Source organism: Pinus tabuliformis, chromosome J, assembly GCF_031772625.1.
Source record: "Pinus tabuliformis cultivar Carrire ecotype Pingquan chromosome J, CPIR1, whole genome shotgun sequence".
Classification (NCBI taxonomy): Eukaryota; Viridiplantae; Streptophyta; class Pinopsida; order Pinales; family Pinaceae; genus Pinus; species Pinus tabuliformis.
Window position 1 is genome coordinate 589,632,493 of NC_142295.1, and position 17,063 is coordinate 589,649,555.

The 17,063-nt window shown below is 37.7% G+C and overlaps 1 protein-coding gene across 1 annotated transcript in view; it reads right to left on the minus strand.

Annotated features, from left to right (window-relative positions):
* LOC149228365 (ferredoxin-dependent glutamate synthase, chloroplastic-like) overlaps positions 1-17,063 on the minus strand; it is a 282,238-nt gene that overhangs the window by 90,450 nt on the left and 174,725 nt on the right. The window contains exon 9 of the mRNA XM_089380754.1: positions 4,419-4,564. Coding sequence (XP_089236880.1) covers positions 4,419-4,564 — 146 coding nt within the window. The remainder of the gene's footprint in view (positions 1-4,418; positions 4,565-17,063) is intronic.

Below are 17,063 nucleotides of genomic sequence, written 5' to 3' on the forward strand. Positions count from 1 at the left end.
ATTTCGAAGAACATCAAGTGTCTCCCTAGTGAGGCAATTTGGGGAGTTCAATTCAGAGCTTCCATTGGACATCGTTGCAAGAGTTTACCCAGTAGTGTGCATTTCTTGGGCAAAGAGGTATTTTCGTGGAGCACATTGTGGGAGCAAGCATGGGTCAAAGGCTTCGAGCTTTTGCAGGGAATTTTCTTATTTCTAGGCCAGAGTTTGGACAGTGATTCGTTGCACTAGATTGGAGGCTATTACTTGGGTCGATCTTTCTATCTTTTAGAAAGGGCACAGAAGCCATTTGACCAAGTGTTGTACAGGGGTTTAGCGAAGTGGAGCAGGCAGAGATAAAGGTTGGCAATAAGAGGTATTTTTCAGTGGAGAATTAGCTAGGCATACCTCATGCAAAGATCATCATTATCATAACATCAGTATGTATGATACGTACCTCATATTATCTTTACCTGGCTTCCAAGATTATGAGGAGCTGCTTCAATGAGTCATTCAACAAGCATTTTTGTCTTTCACTTCTTGTCACGACTTTACGCCACAGTGTGCCTTCTTCATGTTTTCGAAGGATTACAATATTTTAGTTCTAATTATATATTACTATCATTGTTGAACTTAGAGAGCCATTGCTTGTTATACTTCACATTTTCCATAGGAGATCATTGCCACAAATGGTATCTTCTGTCAGATTTGCAACTTCCATTCTTAGACTTTGCTATGCATAAGACACTTGAACTTTAGCCTAAGCATAATCAAGACACAACTTATTAGGTTCATGCCTTTGTCATAAGTTTCATTCCTTCGATAGCAAGTGTAACAAGTTTCAGCTAATTGTCAAAACAGGGTTTCTTAGTCGCATTATTGTGCTTGACCAAGTATTCCTCCACGATCAATAGAATCTTTGCTAGCCACCGAGTATATGATGTGCCACGAGGTTTATTATCGAACCACTGTTGGAGACCAAGCCATTGCGCCATCATTGCAATCAAGTGGTCCTCAATCTACTGTAAGCATAAGTATCATGGTTATAAAAATATTGATGCGAGCTTCAGGATTGTGAAATTCGTGACAATAGATATGAGAGTTATAAAGGTGATGCACTATTTCCATATAGAAAACAAGCCTTTCATGCAGCAAACCTTACATCCATCCATCATCCACTGTAAGATGTGTTCATTATCGCAGTCATACACCATATATTACAGTCACAGTTATAAAGACTGAGCCTCTATTACTGTCAAATGTATTTGAGCCATGACAATAGCTAGGATGATAGCTTTAGAGTTGCAACGATGTGAATGAGCCATAAAACAAAGTATTGTTACATAGTGAACTTCCTCAGTTACAGAGAAGATGAATCTGAGTTACTTTGTTGATTTCCATAATAAACTTCACATCGTAGTCATGTCGTGCTGGAATGTGTAATGTCTATTGTAATCATGATTTTATATATCTGATATCAAAGAGAAAAAAAATTTACTATTATAATTCTTGATGCATGGGTTTCATGCTCAAGATAAATTTATTTGTAGGTCAAGCACCCATTGAGTGCTTCTAGGTTTGTCATAGAATTATGAAGTCAAAAGAGTCATTGTCATACATGTAAGACCCCTTTGGGCATGTTGTATCTTGTAAAGAATTTTTTTGTAAAGTCAAAAGTGTCATAAAGACCCTCCAAGACCTTATCAAACAAGTCGGCCTACAAGAAGGATCAAGTCGACCTCATGGATAGCAATTCAACCTCCTAAGAAGCCTATATATAAGGGAACCTCGACTTCATTTGGAGAGACATCCATTTAAGCAATAAAGAAGTTCAATCTACTCAAGAAAGAAGCTGGAAGACAAGGAAAAAGGACGAAGTTAAAGGAAAGGAAGAAGAGAAGCAAGATCAAAGTTTTGGACCTCTCTCTCTCAAGTTAGGGTTTCTAAAGTAGTTTCTAGACTGAAGTTGCAGAAAAAACTATTGGAAGTCTAAGTTGCAGAAGAAACTACTAGAAGTTGAAGTTGCAGAAGAAACTGTTGGGAAAGTCGAAGTTGCAGAATAAGTTGTTGGGGAGGTCGAAGTTGCTGGGAAGTTGCTAAGTCGAAATTGTTGGAAGTTGCTAGGTCAAAGTAGCTGGAAGAGTTCATCAAGAAGGAGAAGTATGACTTGGCCTTTGAAGGGTCTTTGACAAGGGTCTTAGGTCTTGGAATTCGTCATCTAAACATTCTATAAGAAGAGAAGGATTCTTGTGGGTTTTCCTCTCAAAAGGAGAAGTTTTGGCCCTGGCTAGTAGCCTACATTTTGTGTCCTCTTGTCTATTTGATCTTCATAATTTAGTATTTGTTTGATGATAAGAACATAATAATAATCAAGTGAAAGAAGAAGCTAATCAAGTTAAGTAAAAATACATCACACGCAGTTATCAAAGTAAGAGAAATCACCTAATCTAGTTGCCCCTAGATTTCTCAACATGTCGAACCATAGTGATCATTGTAAACTAAGTAATTTACAGAGTAATGCAAGCTACAGGACAGTAAACCCACGATTTTCAAGGTCTTATTGCCATCAAATGAGATTTCAAAGTTATATGTAATGTGATCCTTTGAGGTATTTGTCATATCAAAGGATCATTGCCATAGGAAATGCGAAGAAGAGTGAGCCTCTAAAAATAATGCAATAAACAATTGTATGATGTGTTCCACATAGGGTGATCTACAACGAGCTTTTGTTAATACGAGCTTCGAGCTATAACCATAGTCAAGTGATAATATGAAGCCAAAATCTGAACCTCTGAGGTTTTGGTGCGGGCTTGTATCTTTGAACCTTTCCTAAACAAATGATCATAAGGGCGCATACATTTGTTTATATAGAGATACGAGTTGCTTAAGTCATTGTTCTTACTAGGTCACTGAAATATTAACCTTAGATAGATGAAAATTGTGAGCCACGAAGTTTGAGAGAATGCAAGCCATTGTGTTATGTTTGAATTATCACTAAAATTCACCACAAAGGAGTGATCTTCAGGCCTCCTTTTGCAAACCTAAGCTCTCATACCATGTTGGAAAATTGGGAGGCTTTACGAATAGATTAGATTTTCCTTTTTTTTTATAACAGCTTGTGAAATTTGTTGGCTTCTTATTTATTTAATTATGTTCTTTTCATCAAACAATTATCAAAATGTAAACATGAAGATCACAAGAAAATAGAAAACACAAGATATAGGCTCCAACCCAGGGAAAAATCCCTCCAAAGGGAAAACCTAGAAAATTCTCTTATTATAGAATCAAATCAAATGAGATATCCAAGACCCATAACCACAAAAAACTTCCACCTCTAGATGCCAAGTCAAGCCTTCCTTCTTTCGAGCAGATCCATCAGCAACGGACCAGCAACAAGAAATGTACCAAGGTAGAACTTCCACAAATTCTAGCTCAAGAAGAAATCCTCTCTTTCAAACTTCGGCTCTCCACTTCTTCTCTGCCTCTCAGCGATATTTCAGACCACAATCCATCAAGTGTGCATGTCCAAATGAGCTCCATCTTCCCTCTATTTATATTGTTTAGAGGAGGTGTGAATACATGTCCAATGGGGCAGGGCCAACTTGACATGTAGGCTGACTTGTCTCCTAGAGGGGTTTTGACCCAAAATTACATATTAAAAATTTTATTTTTCCTTTTTCTTTACAATAGGTCCAAATAGAACTTTGACTCATTGACTCAAAAAACCTAGAAGCATGAAGGACATACTTGTCTAGAAAAATAATATTATTTTTTCTTCTTTTCTTTTGTTTTTTACGTAAAATGCAAAATGGTACAAATTATAAAGACTGAAACTGGTTACATTCTCCAACAATCTTTTCCAAGTCACATGTAATGTTAAACATGTGGGCCAAATAAGTCTTGTCCTCGGCAATGTCTAGTGACTGCTATATATATTGCAGAAGTCCATGCCATAGCTTTTGGCAATCATATCTGAAAATGATTCCCAAACACTTTCCTGCAAATGATTAATATTGTTTGTTTTTTCCTCGGGCCTATTCAAGAGAGTGCTAAATCAAATAGAATCTTCATAGTTCAGACTTTAAATGCCTCAACTTCAGAGACACAAGGTATATAAAAACTAGTTTCTCTATGAAGAATAGAAGAAATTGGCTTTGACTCAATCGTTTTGTGAGGGAGATATATAGAAATTTGATAATACTTGCAACTAAAATGATAAATTATTAAATATATAATGTTCTACTATATCTCCAAACAGAAAATCAAATATGAGATTTCAAAGACACCCTAATCTTCACAATACTTAGTTTGATATAGTTTGATTTGTAAGTTTTCTTACAATTGTTAAATACCAGAAAGGTTTCATCAAAACAAGAAAAGCATGTTCATTAATGCTACAATATCTACATCAAAACTTACAGGGTGCCCATTACAATACTTACTGCTGACGCCTTAAAACTATTTCACCATCCAACAATGTGGATGCAAAGAAGCTAGCAGGATTTAGGGATCTACAATTTTCATCCAGCCATTGTCGGTATGGATTTCCCATGGCAATGCGTTTTTTAACCTCTGTATTCTCATACACCTGTATATATAATGCAGCATCAGTCAGATTGTACTTTTCATATGTTCATATTTTACATTACAACAAAGCAAGACACATTAAAATCATGGATTCATATTAACTGGCACATCTGTAAGTCTTTATGTAATGAGGCCACAGTCTTTTGACAAATAGTTGGAACTTTTCATAAGACTTATCTAATTACCATATCATAGAAATAGGCATACTTCTCAAAAACAAGTTGGAATATTGATCTTTATTCAATGTGATCCCTTAGAAATCAAAAAATTTCAAAACCAAGTACAAATATTAGCAAAAACACATGTTAAGGATCAGCCCATATAGTTCAATATACTTGTCCGCAGACCAGATCAAGTTGCCAAACCCCTCTAGCAATTAGGATAGAGCTGTCTTCATAAGAGCCAAAAGGAGTGAATTTCAGTTTTTTCTGCCTAAGTATCTCCTGAACCAAAGATTTAGCTAGCAAACTAATGTGTTTTATACACAACATAGATGATATTATCAATATTGCCTGCTGTTGAAATTCCAATGCAAGTGAGAATTTCTTAACATGATAATTACTTGTGAAGTTGTTTATTGTTCTTCTTTAGTTTTTCCTTTATATTTCATCAAGCAATTACCATTCAAATACAAAATAAGAAATCATAATGCACACGAGACAAGAAACACCAGAGATTAGGCCAGAGGCCAGGGCAAAACCCACAATGGGAAAACCCGTCAATCCTTTCCTTATAGAGTCTTCATCAACAAGAGAAATCCAAGTCAACCAACCAGTGATCCAAGTGCCAAGTCAGCCTTCCAAATTCTGCCATGATTCATCAACAAGATGTTCAACCAATCTGTTTACTTAAGTTTGCCACATCACAGAAAAATAGGTCACAGATAACCGTATCATCATCATCACTGATATGTCGAAACGAATCATCATCGTCACTGATATGTCACAGAGATGTAGCCACAGGAAGCCCGAATTGTCCACAGAGAAGTAACCACAGATAGCCCAAATTGTCCACAGAAGTTCACATCATTTCAGAGGAAGGTACCTTACAATATGTCTTACATTCTTCTTCACAGACCCGAGATATCTTCTTCAGACGAAGATCCAAATGGTTTCCAAAATGATGAGGGATTGGTGCCAATATATAGTTGTTTCCACATGCGAAGAGACACGACTCTTGGGCAGGCCGACTTTTCATCCTGGAGGGCCAACATGGCAACATGGAGGAACAAATGACGCTTACAAAAATTCAAATTTTCTTCTTTTATAGAGTCACGAAGAACATGCCCTTTGACTTTTTCTTTTGACTAAAAATATAGCATGAAGAACATGATTGATAATAATAACAATAATTTTTGTTTTTGTTTTTACATGAAATACATATTAATCCAAGTACAACAATTATGAAGACCGAACCTAGTTACAATTTCAACACTCCCTCTTAACTAGGGAGGTATTCATAATGACTTATCAGAATATTCTCAAGTTGAGAACTTCTATAAGAAAGGATCCAGATTGATAAGCATCAATGACGATTTACATCACCGTAGCCAACATTGTCAAAATAGCAAGGCCTTGACTAATACGCTCTAATAATACTGTGAGGTGTAAATTTGGACACCACGCCACCTCTCAAGGCACATACCCCACCTAGGTGTTCCAAAGGTATGACCTCGCAAGACCATTTCCTAATCCCGAGGAAAGTACGTCCTTCGAACCATTCTTTACCAAGTCCATGTATCCAACTTAGGATGTTAATCCTAGTCAATCACAATACATGACTCAAGAATGTACCTCCTTGATGCTTATTCAATCCACCATTCTCCCTACCAGAGCTTACAGTTGTTAGTCCTAGCCATAGTACATGACACATGGAGAACATGATGTCCACCCTCACTCCATCCATCTCAACCAGGGAGGAGATAACCACAAGCCTAAGCTTGTCTCAAAAATACTCATCCTTTTATAAAAAGGAACTTCATCTTTTCATGAGCGATTGGTTCTTCCGTGGAGATCTTTTGTAACTTCTTGACTTCTATCTACATCATAATCTCGAATAATAAAGCACCTCAACATTTGTGGTTCTCTAACAATCTTCATGCAGCTTTGATCAATATCATAATCAAATCCAACATGTCATCAAGTAATTGATCAAACACCTTATGGAGCCAAAATTCTTCATAGTTGATTGTACAAGCATTTACATCTTCTTCCTTCATATTGCAACAGAGATCTGCTTCATGCTCTTCCAAGAAATCATACAAGTTCCCAACCATCAGTAGTATCTTCATATTGTCAAGTTGTCAACTCAATCAATGTATTTCTGAATCAAACCCATCAGTTGTCGGTACACTAATATCAACAACTCTTCAACTTCTTGCTAAAGGGTATTTCCATAGATCTGTCATCTTCTCTTCTGATTACAAGCTTCTTTGGGTTTTCTGCCAAACTTCAAGTAATATAGTATCCATCCAAGATCTTAGAGCTCCCTCTTTTCAGCTCAGGTAAGTGAACTTTTGCTGCCATCTAATCGACTTCTTTGATGCATACTTCAAACTACTTCTTCCTTCTTAATCTTCATGCTTTGCCACGTTCTTCCAATTCTTTCATTTGCTAGTCAAGTTTAGATATTTTCTTGACCTGCAAGCTTTATTAGAAAACTATGAAAGAACAAAAAGCGAAGGGAAATAGCAACAATAGTAGTCAAAGAAAGGAGATGTAGGGTACTTATCTTTTTAAGGAAGGTTAGCTCCCTCTTAATCTTGGACCAATTCTTGTATGATGTCATTCTTGTCATCTTCAAGGGCTAGATTTTCTTCTTACATTGGAAACAATTATTTAGGGTTTTGTTTCTAGGGTTTTCTAATTGAAACCCTTGCTAGGGTTTCAAACTCTACATATATCAGCTTCTAAAGTCTTCAAGATCTGTCATACTTTAAACTATTATATTCTACAAACATACAAATGTGTTAGCTGCAAACCCCTAGAGAATGTTAGTGACAAGCCTTCTATACATGAGATGGAGTTCATTTTATTTTTTATCACAATAACCTAGTCTTCATATGTAGAGAAGACTTTGAATGCTAACATATCACATATATCATAATTTCTAATATATATCTAAATAGACTCGTTCATAATATGTTACTATCTCTTAAAAGAGCATTAGATCATTAGCTTTAGTACTATAGTTGACGTGAACAAAAATTATACATACCTCATTTAACCTTATCTTATCCTCCCTAGCAGAGATTTGATCCTTTGACTTTTCTTCAGTTGACATGTGTCAACTTTCTCCAAAGATTCCTTAGCAATGCCATTTGTCTTGGTTCACATACATAGTCTATAAAGGAAGCTTCCAGAGTCTTCAGTCCCTTATCAAAATTCGGTTTTAATGGTGTAACAGGTCCTTTTATATGTAGGAAGGAAGTCTTGTGTCACAGAAATGAGCTTCATACACTTCAAATGTTTTGTCATGATTCTTCCACAGAATCTCGGCCTAAAATTTTGATCTCTTGCTTTCAAACCAAAACATTACGAGGTTGTCCTTTATGAAGATATATAGCTATAAAACAATGTCCCTCAGGTCTCTTCATACAGTGCCTCAGAAACACATCTAGTGCCTCAGAATTCGCATTTTTCAACAGAGGAATTTATCATTTGAATTCCTTTGTAAGTTTTGGGTGCCTCAGAATTTTGTTAAACTATAGCCCCATAAAAGGCTCAGATGCCACCACAAAAGGTTCGATTTTGTCACAGGTTCAAATTTGTCATGTAAGCTTTAGATCTTCATTAGATAGCTCAAAACTCAAGAAGTTCGAATACCTTTTTTAGAGATGAATATACAATTTCATAGATACGAGCTTCAGTATAGACCTTTAAGTTTTTCGTTTCACTAGGATGCTTAGAGAATGTGCCTTGCCTTGGTCCCAGAGATTCACCATAAAACTAGTTCGTATAGACATCTTTGTATTGAGAACTTCAGATTATAATGAATCATTGATTAAGCACAGGTCCATGGTAATGTCACAGGATTTAAAGGAAATAAGTAGTTTTTGCTTCTGATCTTGATCTTCTCTACTAGGTCTTGGCCTAGACTTTTCTATGGCTCGACCTAGTAATCAAACCATAGAAAAAATAACCTTCATGTATTTGGCCTTGAGACAAATTTCAGATGGTAATGAGGGTATAGACCTCCTAAACTAGCATTTACTTCATACTTCACCCAAAGGATAGATCTTGATATGAAAGTTTTGGATCGTTTGGACATATTCTACAAATTTCGGACCATTGTTTTCCATCTTGAGATTAGACCACAGATTCAGATTTGTACCTCAGAATAGAGTTCGGATAGGAGCTACAGACTTCACTCAATACCACATACCTTACTTCTTCGATCTACCTTAGCTCTAATACCATGTTGAAATTCCATTGCAAGGGAGAACTTCTTAACATGATAATTACTTGTGAAGTTGTTTAGTGTTCTTCTTTAGTTTTTCCTTTATTATTCATCAAGCAATTACCATTCAAATACGAAAATAGAAATCATAATGCACAAGAGACAAGAAACACCAAAGATTAGACCAGAGGCCAGGGCAAAACCCACAAGGGGAAAACCAGTCAATCCTTTCCTTATAGATTCTTCATCAACAAGAGAAATCCAAGTCAACGAACCAGTGATCCAAGTGCCAAGTCAGCCTTCCAAATTCTACCATGATTCATCAACAAGATGTTCAACCAATCTGTTTACTTAAGTTTGCCACATCACAGAAAAATAGGTCACATAGAACCATGTTGAAGAAAGTGTAACTAGGTTCGGTATTTACAAATGTAACTTTGATCTTTGTACTAGGTTCGGTATTTACAAATGTAACTTTGATCTTTGTACTAGGTTCGGTATTTACAAATGTAACTTTGATCTTTGTACTTGTCAAGAAAAATGAATATTATTTTTGTAAATTATAAGAATGAGTTTCTTGCTCATTCCATAGGTTTAGGAAAGTCAGAGGGTCAATGATGTGTAAAGAGCTCCTCTGGAGCATATATGAAATGTATACAAGTCTAGAACAGCCCTCCAAGACCAGCACAATCCTCCAAAACAAGCACGAAGAAGATTGCCTGCAAAACGATGGAGAAAACAGTTTAGTCGGCCTCAAAATGAATATTAATGACAAGTCAGCTCAGAAATAGGGACACATCGGTTCACCCTAACATGTCGGCTTATTTGCAGAGACCTAACCACTATAAATAGGCATGTAGGGTCACCACAGAAAGGAAGATTCTCGCATATCTCTGAAACTACAGAGGATGACAGAGGCACAAAACTTCGTATGGGTACAGGACAGAGATTCGCAGTACAGGAGACATAATTTCGGATTCCTCTGTAACTTCGGTGATGATTACAGTGTCTCGGTGCAGGAAATTACAGTGGTGTGTATCTCTGTGTCTCGGCCTCCTCATGGTCACAGTCCCGAAATACTTAACGCAGTCATGACAAAAACGCAGTCACTGTCTCAGTGATCTCTTGGTTATATTCTCTTGGTCTAATTGTGATGAAGAAGGATCATGATGATCCCACAGTAGTGTACACAGTCTCGGCACACTTGTTCTGAAGATACACTCTCAGTATAATGATAAGGATAAGGATCTCGGTGAGCCTACAGGAATACTCTCTGTCTCAACATAATCATATAAACACAGTCATGAGGAAGGCATAACTACAGGATCACTATCTCAGTGCAACTCCCATATATACATATCTCAATATAGATCTCATTATCATGACAGTGATCTCAGAAAAGGCACAGTAGTGATCTCAAGGTGCAGTAATGATCTCATTAAAGAAGTGCAGATGAAGGTACAGCAATGATACAAGTGTAATGACCTCTGTGATGCATAAAGTTGACCTTTGTATAGCAGCAGTAATGAAGATGATCTCAGAAGCGACAAAGAAGAGGATTGGTGCCTTGGTCTTGGAGTGGCTTGATAGGTCAAGGGTCATGGTCTTGGTATTTGTCAATTGGAATCTCTATAAGAAGAATTTTGTGTGGGTTTTCCTCTCAAAGAGTGAGAGGTTTTGGCCCTGGCAGAAAGCCAACATTGTGTGTTCTCGTCTCTTTGCTTTTGGTAACTATTTGATGAACTAAGAAGACACACTCTAATAATAAGAGAAGATTGCACTAATAAGAAAAAGAACCTCACAAATAGTTATCATCATAAGAAGAATCTCATCACCTTCATTTGCCCTAGATTCTTCAACAAACCGCATCATCATCATCACTGATATGTCCTAGAGAAACGAATCATCATCATCATTAATATGTCACGGAGATGTAGCTAAAGGTAGCCTGAATTGTACACAGAGAAGTAGCCACAGGTAGCCCAAATTGTCCACAAAGAAGTAACCACAAGTAGCCTGAATTGTCCACGCAGAAGCTCGCACATTTAAGGGGAAGGTGCCTTAGAATATGTCTTAGATTCTTCTTCACAGACCCGAGATATCTTCTTTAGAAGGATATCCAAATGGTTGCCAAAATGATGAGGGATTGGTGCCAATATATAGTTGTTTCCACATGCGAAAAGACACAACTCTTGGGCAGGTTGACTTGTCATCCTAGAGGGGGCCGACTTGGCAACATGGAGGAACAAATGACACTTACAAAAATTCAATTTTTCTTCTTTTTATAGGGTCACAAAGAACATGCCCTTGGACTTTTACTTTTGACCAAAAATATAGCATGAAGAACATGCTTGATAATAATAATAATAATAATAATTTCTGATTTTGTTTTTACATGGGCTACAAGGGCTTCTGTCTAGTGAAAACTTTGCCATTTTCTTCCCAAGGGGAATGCTTGTGATTTTAAGATGAAAGTTGAACAACTTCTTTCGAATTTTTTCAACGGTAAAGAAAACTACTAAGGGATAGAAAGCCCAAAAATTGAATCAGCATCGTGTATAGTGTAGGCATTTCAAGCACTATAGCTATGGACATGTTACAGTTATACAAGGCTCATTCTCTTATAAGCACTATTATGAAGGAAATTATAAAGCGAATCAAACAAAAGTGGCTCATATCTCTAAACTCAACTTGTATGAATCAGGATATAACTACAATTTAAATTAAAAAATTGATGGTGCCCAAATGTTTATGATGTCAATTTTAACTCCTTCAGCCAGGCTGGTTACAATTTATTGGTTTATTGCATGGAGATCATTACTTGAGTACATTCTCACTCAATTTTTTGACGCATCCATCTTTTGTTAGGCAAACGTATACAATATGATACATCTAATATGCATAGATCCATCTAAAATACACAACAAACCAAAGGAAAATGACACCAATTGAAACTAAAGATCTTACCCATTGTGGGCTCTATTATCCAAATTTTACATTGCGATGAACACAATTTTTCCCCATATTATCCTAGCATCTGAGTTGATTTTGTGCATGATTTGAGATGATGTCAAAGCCCTATTACCACAAAATCTAGCACCTTTGTGCAATTAAGAGCAACAATACGATCATTCACCATTATCACCTTAGCAATTGTTTCCCTATTGTTTTAAGGTTGAATGTTATCCACACAGGGGATGCTTCCCTAGAAAATCATAGAGGCTAAATAACCCAAGTATTTATTGCTTCTTTATGTCATGTCCCCATTTTTATCCTTCTTCATAGTGCAGCCAGGGTGGATTTCCAGGGCAGGAGATGGCCAGGTCAGTGGAACAGGGTTATGTCATCAGAGGTTCCAATGGAGTTTTGCGGAGTTTTTATGCGATTTGATGGCATTCGCTTTGCATATTCCACCATCTGCATAGTTTGCCTTTCGTTCCGTTGCATTCCAACAACTTTCAGAAATCAACATCATTATTGGGCATAACTTAATTTATTATGCTCGAGGTGGCATTCCGAGGAGATTAATTGGTGGAACACCTCAGTGTAATAGCTCATTGGAACTGGAACGGGAAGATCTACAGGATGGAATGGTTAGACTCTAGAGAGTTTCAATGGCCTGAGGAGACATGGTGGCCAATTTACCCATTTCCCGCTTTAAAAGAATATTTTAATTGAAATAAAAGAGGAAAAAGTGATCCATGATTAAAATAATAATAAAATAGAAGGTTCCAGAGGATTCCATCAAATTTATAAAAGAGGAGGAGGAGACCATTGGAGGACATCTTGGTTTTGACATTGTTTCTTGTATGTGAGGTTGAGAACTCAATTCTCTACTTCGGCAGTAGCCCCAGGATGGAAACCCTCGGGTGATTCAGTGAGAGTGGGCGAGCACCCATCTCTTCCCTTGGTGAATCCATTCAAGGTTCACAGGTTGCAGTGTATTGTTTTTCAGTTGTTTGGAGGCCGATTTGTGGCATTGTTGTAGATTTGTTTGAGGCCAGATTATCTCAGTTGTATGGGTTGTATGTGCATGTAAAACCCCAGTTATCTAATATAATAAAGATGAGAGTTTTCTTATTCATTGTGTTGTGAGATTGCAGTGCTCTATTTGTTTATTTTTACATGGCAATCTTCTGTTTATGAATCGAATTTGTATCTGGAGTTTTTCTGTGTTAAAAATTCGAGCTTGTTCCAAATTTTTCTCATGTGGGACATTACAGTGGTATCAGAGCCTTGGTCTTGGCTCAGCCTGCGGATTTTTCAGTGTTCCGTTGTAGCTATTATGGTTCGAGAGTTATTATCGAGGGTATTTCCGGAGCATTGATCCAAGGGTCATAATATTACAAATTTTATTAAGTCTGGAAGTATTCAAAGGACAGCGACCAACTTGATCATGAAGAAGTCATGAAAGTCGAGTATTTTGAAATGTCAGGACAGCAAAGTTAGTGGTTGAATCCTCCCAGAATAAAGGGTTGCATTATCTCCTTGACTGCAGAGGTCGATTCCCAGCACAGTGTCATTGCATTGTTCTGGGGCTAGTTTACGGGTTGCACCATTGTTCATTGGGGGGGTCCAACATTATTGACCACAAATCTAGCCTTACGATCCATAATATGTACGTGGAATACACCTATGCATGCATGATCAAGTAATCACGGGTGGTGATGGGACAAAGTCATTGAGGATGGATAGTTGTAACGCATCTGAGTCATGGAGTTGTTATCTAAAGCATAGTTAGATCGATCTGTAGTTCGTCATGGTTGTTAATCGAACAGCTAGGGTGTATCGATTTACAGTGAACTCAAAGGAGGACGTAGATCAAGTCGGAAAATGTGAAAAAGTCGTCCAGCAGCCATCCAAATTTGTTATTGAAAGGCCGACCCATTTAGGGAAGGTCGTGGAGTAAATTTTGTAACCAGATGTCGAGGGCCGAGGGCTATCATTCTGTTGCCGTAGGGAGCCAAGCTCGAGAGCGATTTCTGCTTGGTCAAGTGGAGTCACACTCTGTGGAGCTAGGAATTTGTGGGAAATCAACACCGACTAATGGCATAGTGTGGAACTGTCATTACATGTTAACGTCCAAAGAAAAGCAGGCGCAATTAGAACCAACACCGGATCGATTGATTGCTTGTGCTTAAAGTGAGGCAGTGATCATGTAAGGTCCACAATCCAAGTTAATTTTGATAGCAGCAAATTGGAGAATTGGTGACGTGGAAGTTTCCTCTTTGATCGAGCAAGTGCCAAGGCCATACAACGTTAGGAAGTCTGTTGGCAGAACGTGGGCCAAGTCGCTTTGACATAGTGGCAGAAGGAGCGGAATGGAGGCAAATTTTTAAAAAGGGGGTCGTGGTATAATAGTAAAGTTAAATTCCTTTATTAATTTATGGTGGGGCCCAAAATTATCAACGTGGGAATGCTGAATCTAGTTTATTATTGCTAGTGCATCCACCGAAATTTGTCCACGCCAAAAATTCTGTGAATGTGGCGAAGTTGGCCAAATTATTTTACAAGGAGTGAAACCCACTGCTAAATGCGAATTTTGTCTAGTTGTGCAGGCCGAACCCATCTCCAAATCGGAACGAATTATAAACGAGGCTTAGTATGAAATTTTGAGGGACTGTTCTTTGAGGGTCCAATGGTTCGATTTACCCATCCTTGCGGCAACTTTAACAACTAGTCGAAGTTCTGAAGCATAACTCACAATCGCCCGAGTTTTCCTTTCTTGAAATCGAGAGCGTATGAATTGTTGGGGTGAAGTCTGTCACAGACAATAAACTTTAGTTACATTGGGTACGAGAATTCCTAAGCAAGTTTCTGAATTCTGAAGGGCAGATTGAAGAGGACGAAGACCATCTTTAGGTACACCAACGCGATTGTAGCTTCCCTGTGGGACCGCATGCCACCTCGTGGCCATTCAATGAAGGGATTTTTAATGATATCAGGACTGTTTTAAGTTCTGTGTGGGGATGCCAAGGCCATCACAAGAGAATTCTGGAGTATTCATCACTGGGAATCATAATTATCAAGTCAGAGCTGGAACGACGCTTCAAGGGAAACGATGTTGAAGACTGTGTGCTTGTTAAATCTTTGCCTCTAAAAGATCAGGTTCTCTACTCCCTATTTATTTACTGTATGTCCAAATCTAAAAGGAGTTTATATTTGTGGATTATATTATTGTACATCAGCAATATCTTAATTTCTAAATTGATATCAGAGATATATGTCTGTCCTGTAGAGTTGGCATTAAATGTGTTATCCCGCAAGTTAAAATTTTCCATGAACACCTACAGCAAACCCCTACTTATGTCATATAAACTGCTGAGTGCAATGTGACACTTGCCGGGGTATTAAGTGTGGCTTGGTGCCTTGTCGATTGTAGTGTAGCTGCTAGTTTACATCTTGCAGAGACCAAAGTATGGTGTTATAACTGCCCTTTTGAGGACTAGATATGGTTGTATGAGTGATGTATGAACTGCTGCCATGTGCCAAAGTTTGATGTGCAGAATTGTGTATTAATTCCATAGCTTTGCGGAATTATGGAGCTTTTAAAACACCTCATGAACCAGCAAATAAATACCTCCATGAGCTGCAATATAGACCAAAAAAAAACGATTGGCCAACAAACCTTTCTCAAAAGGGATCCATGCCATTCTTAACCCATGAGCAGCCAAGAGATTTGCAAAAGGAGCCAAAGGTTGGATGCAAAATCCTTGCACTTGGAACAGACTTGAAACACATGAGGGTCACATGGAAAATTCTTTTCAAACTTAATGAACTAGATGCACCCCTTTCCAAAGTGAGCTAGTTAGAAGGGAAGAAAGTAATTTGGGCTCTAAAGGAAAAGCAGTCTTGGAAGAAAAAGTTACTCCCTCTATGGTAAGTTATTCAAAGATGGGTCTCAATATCATGGAAGTTGAAGGAAGTTGGATTGGAAGGATCATCTACAATCTATCTAGGAGAATCAAGAGCGAAGGATTCTTGGTTGCCCTTACAGGAACTATTGATGATGAAAATGCATGGATCACTGATAGCGGAGCCTCAAGACATATGATGGGAGAGAGTGGACAACTTCATACTCTTTCAAGAGAGCCATCATCGGATGCAGTGGAGCTAGGAGACAGCAACATGTATGCAGTCAATGGCCTTGGATCTACATCACTGAAGCTAGAAAGTGGAGCAAAGCCACAACTCAATAACATACTCTATGTCCCAAGTTTGAAAAAGAATTTACTTTCCATTTATTATTTAGAAGATAAAGGAGATAAGTTGCTTTTGTAGATGGTAAAGTTTTGGTTTGGGGAAAGGATTCAAGTATGGAAAGGGCAAAGGTTATTGGAGTTCGTGAAGGAAGGTTATATAAAGTTATAACAACATCTCCTCAAGCACTAGTTCACAAGGAAATCAACCCTAACGAACTTTGGCAATAGAAGATATGGGCATATTCATTACAAGATAATATCCTCTCTTAGTCAAATGGTAAAGGGCATCCCCAACATCAAGGGAGATCATGAAGGAGTATGCAAGGGATGTGATTTGGGAAAGAATACAAGGAAACCTTTTAGAAACAATGATACAAGGTCTAAGGAGATATTAAACCTCATTCATTCCGATGTGTGTGGGCCAATGTCTAATAAATCTCTAAGAGATCATCTTTACTATGTGACCTTCATTGATGATCACTCTAGAAAGACATGGCTCTATCTCCTCAAGACAAAGGACGAAGTATTTGAAAACTTCAAGGAATTTAGATCTGAAGTTGAGACCTCAACTGAAAGAAAGATAAAGACCTTTAGATCCAACAATGTAGGGGAATACACTTCAAAAGAGTTGATTGCATATTGTAAAGAAGCAGGTATTAAGAGGGTGTAATATCTCTTATCAGAGATATCTTTCAAACACAAACAAACTCCAACCAAAGAAATAACAGTAGTGCAACATACAATAATGTATACATGGAATATAAGCAGATACTCGAGAAATGTAGAGAGAAATGCTAAGCCATTTTATTATACTGAGTAATGGGAAGAGTACAAGAGGTGATCACAAAGATGGCACCTCGACTTGCACAAAGCAAGTGAAGAAATACACTCAGAATGGTA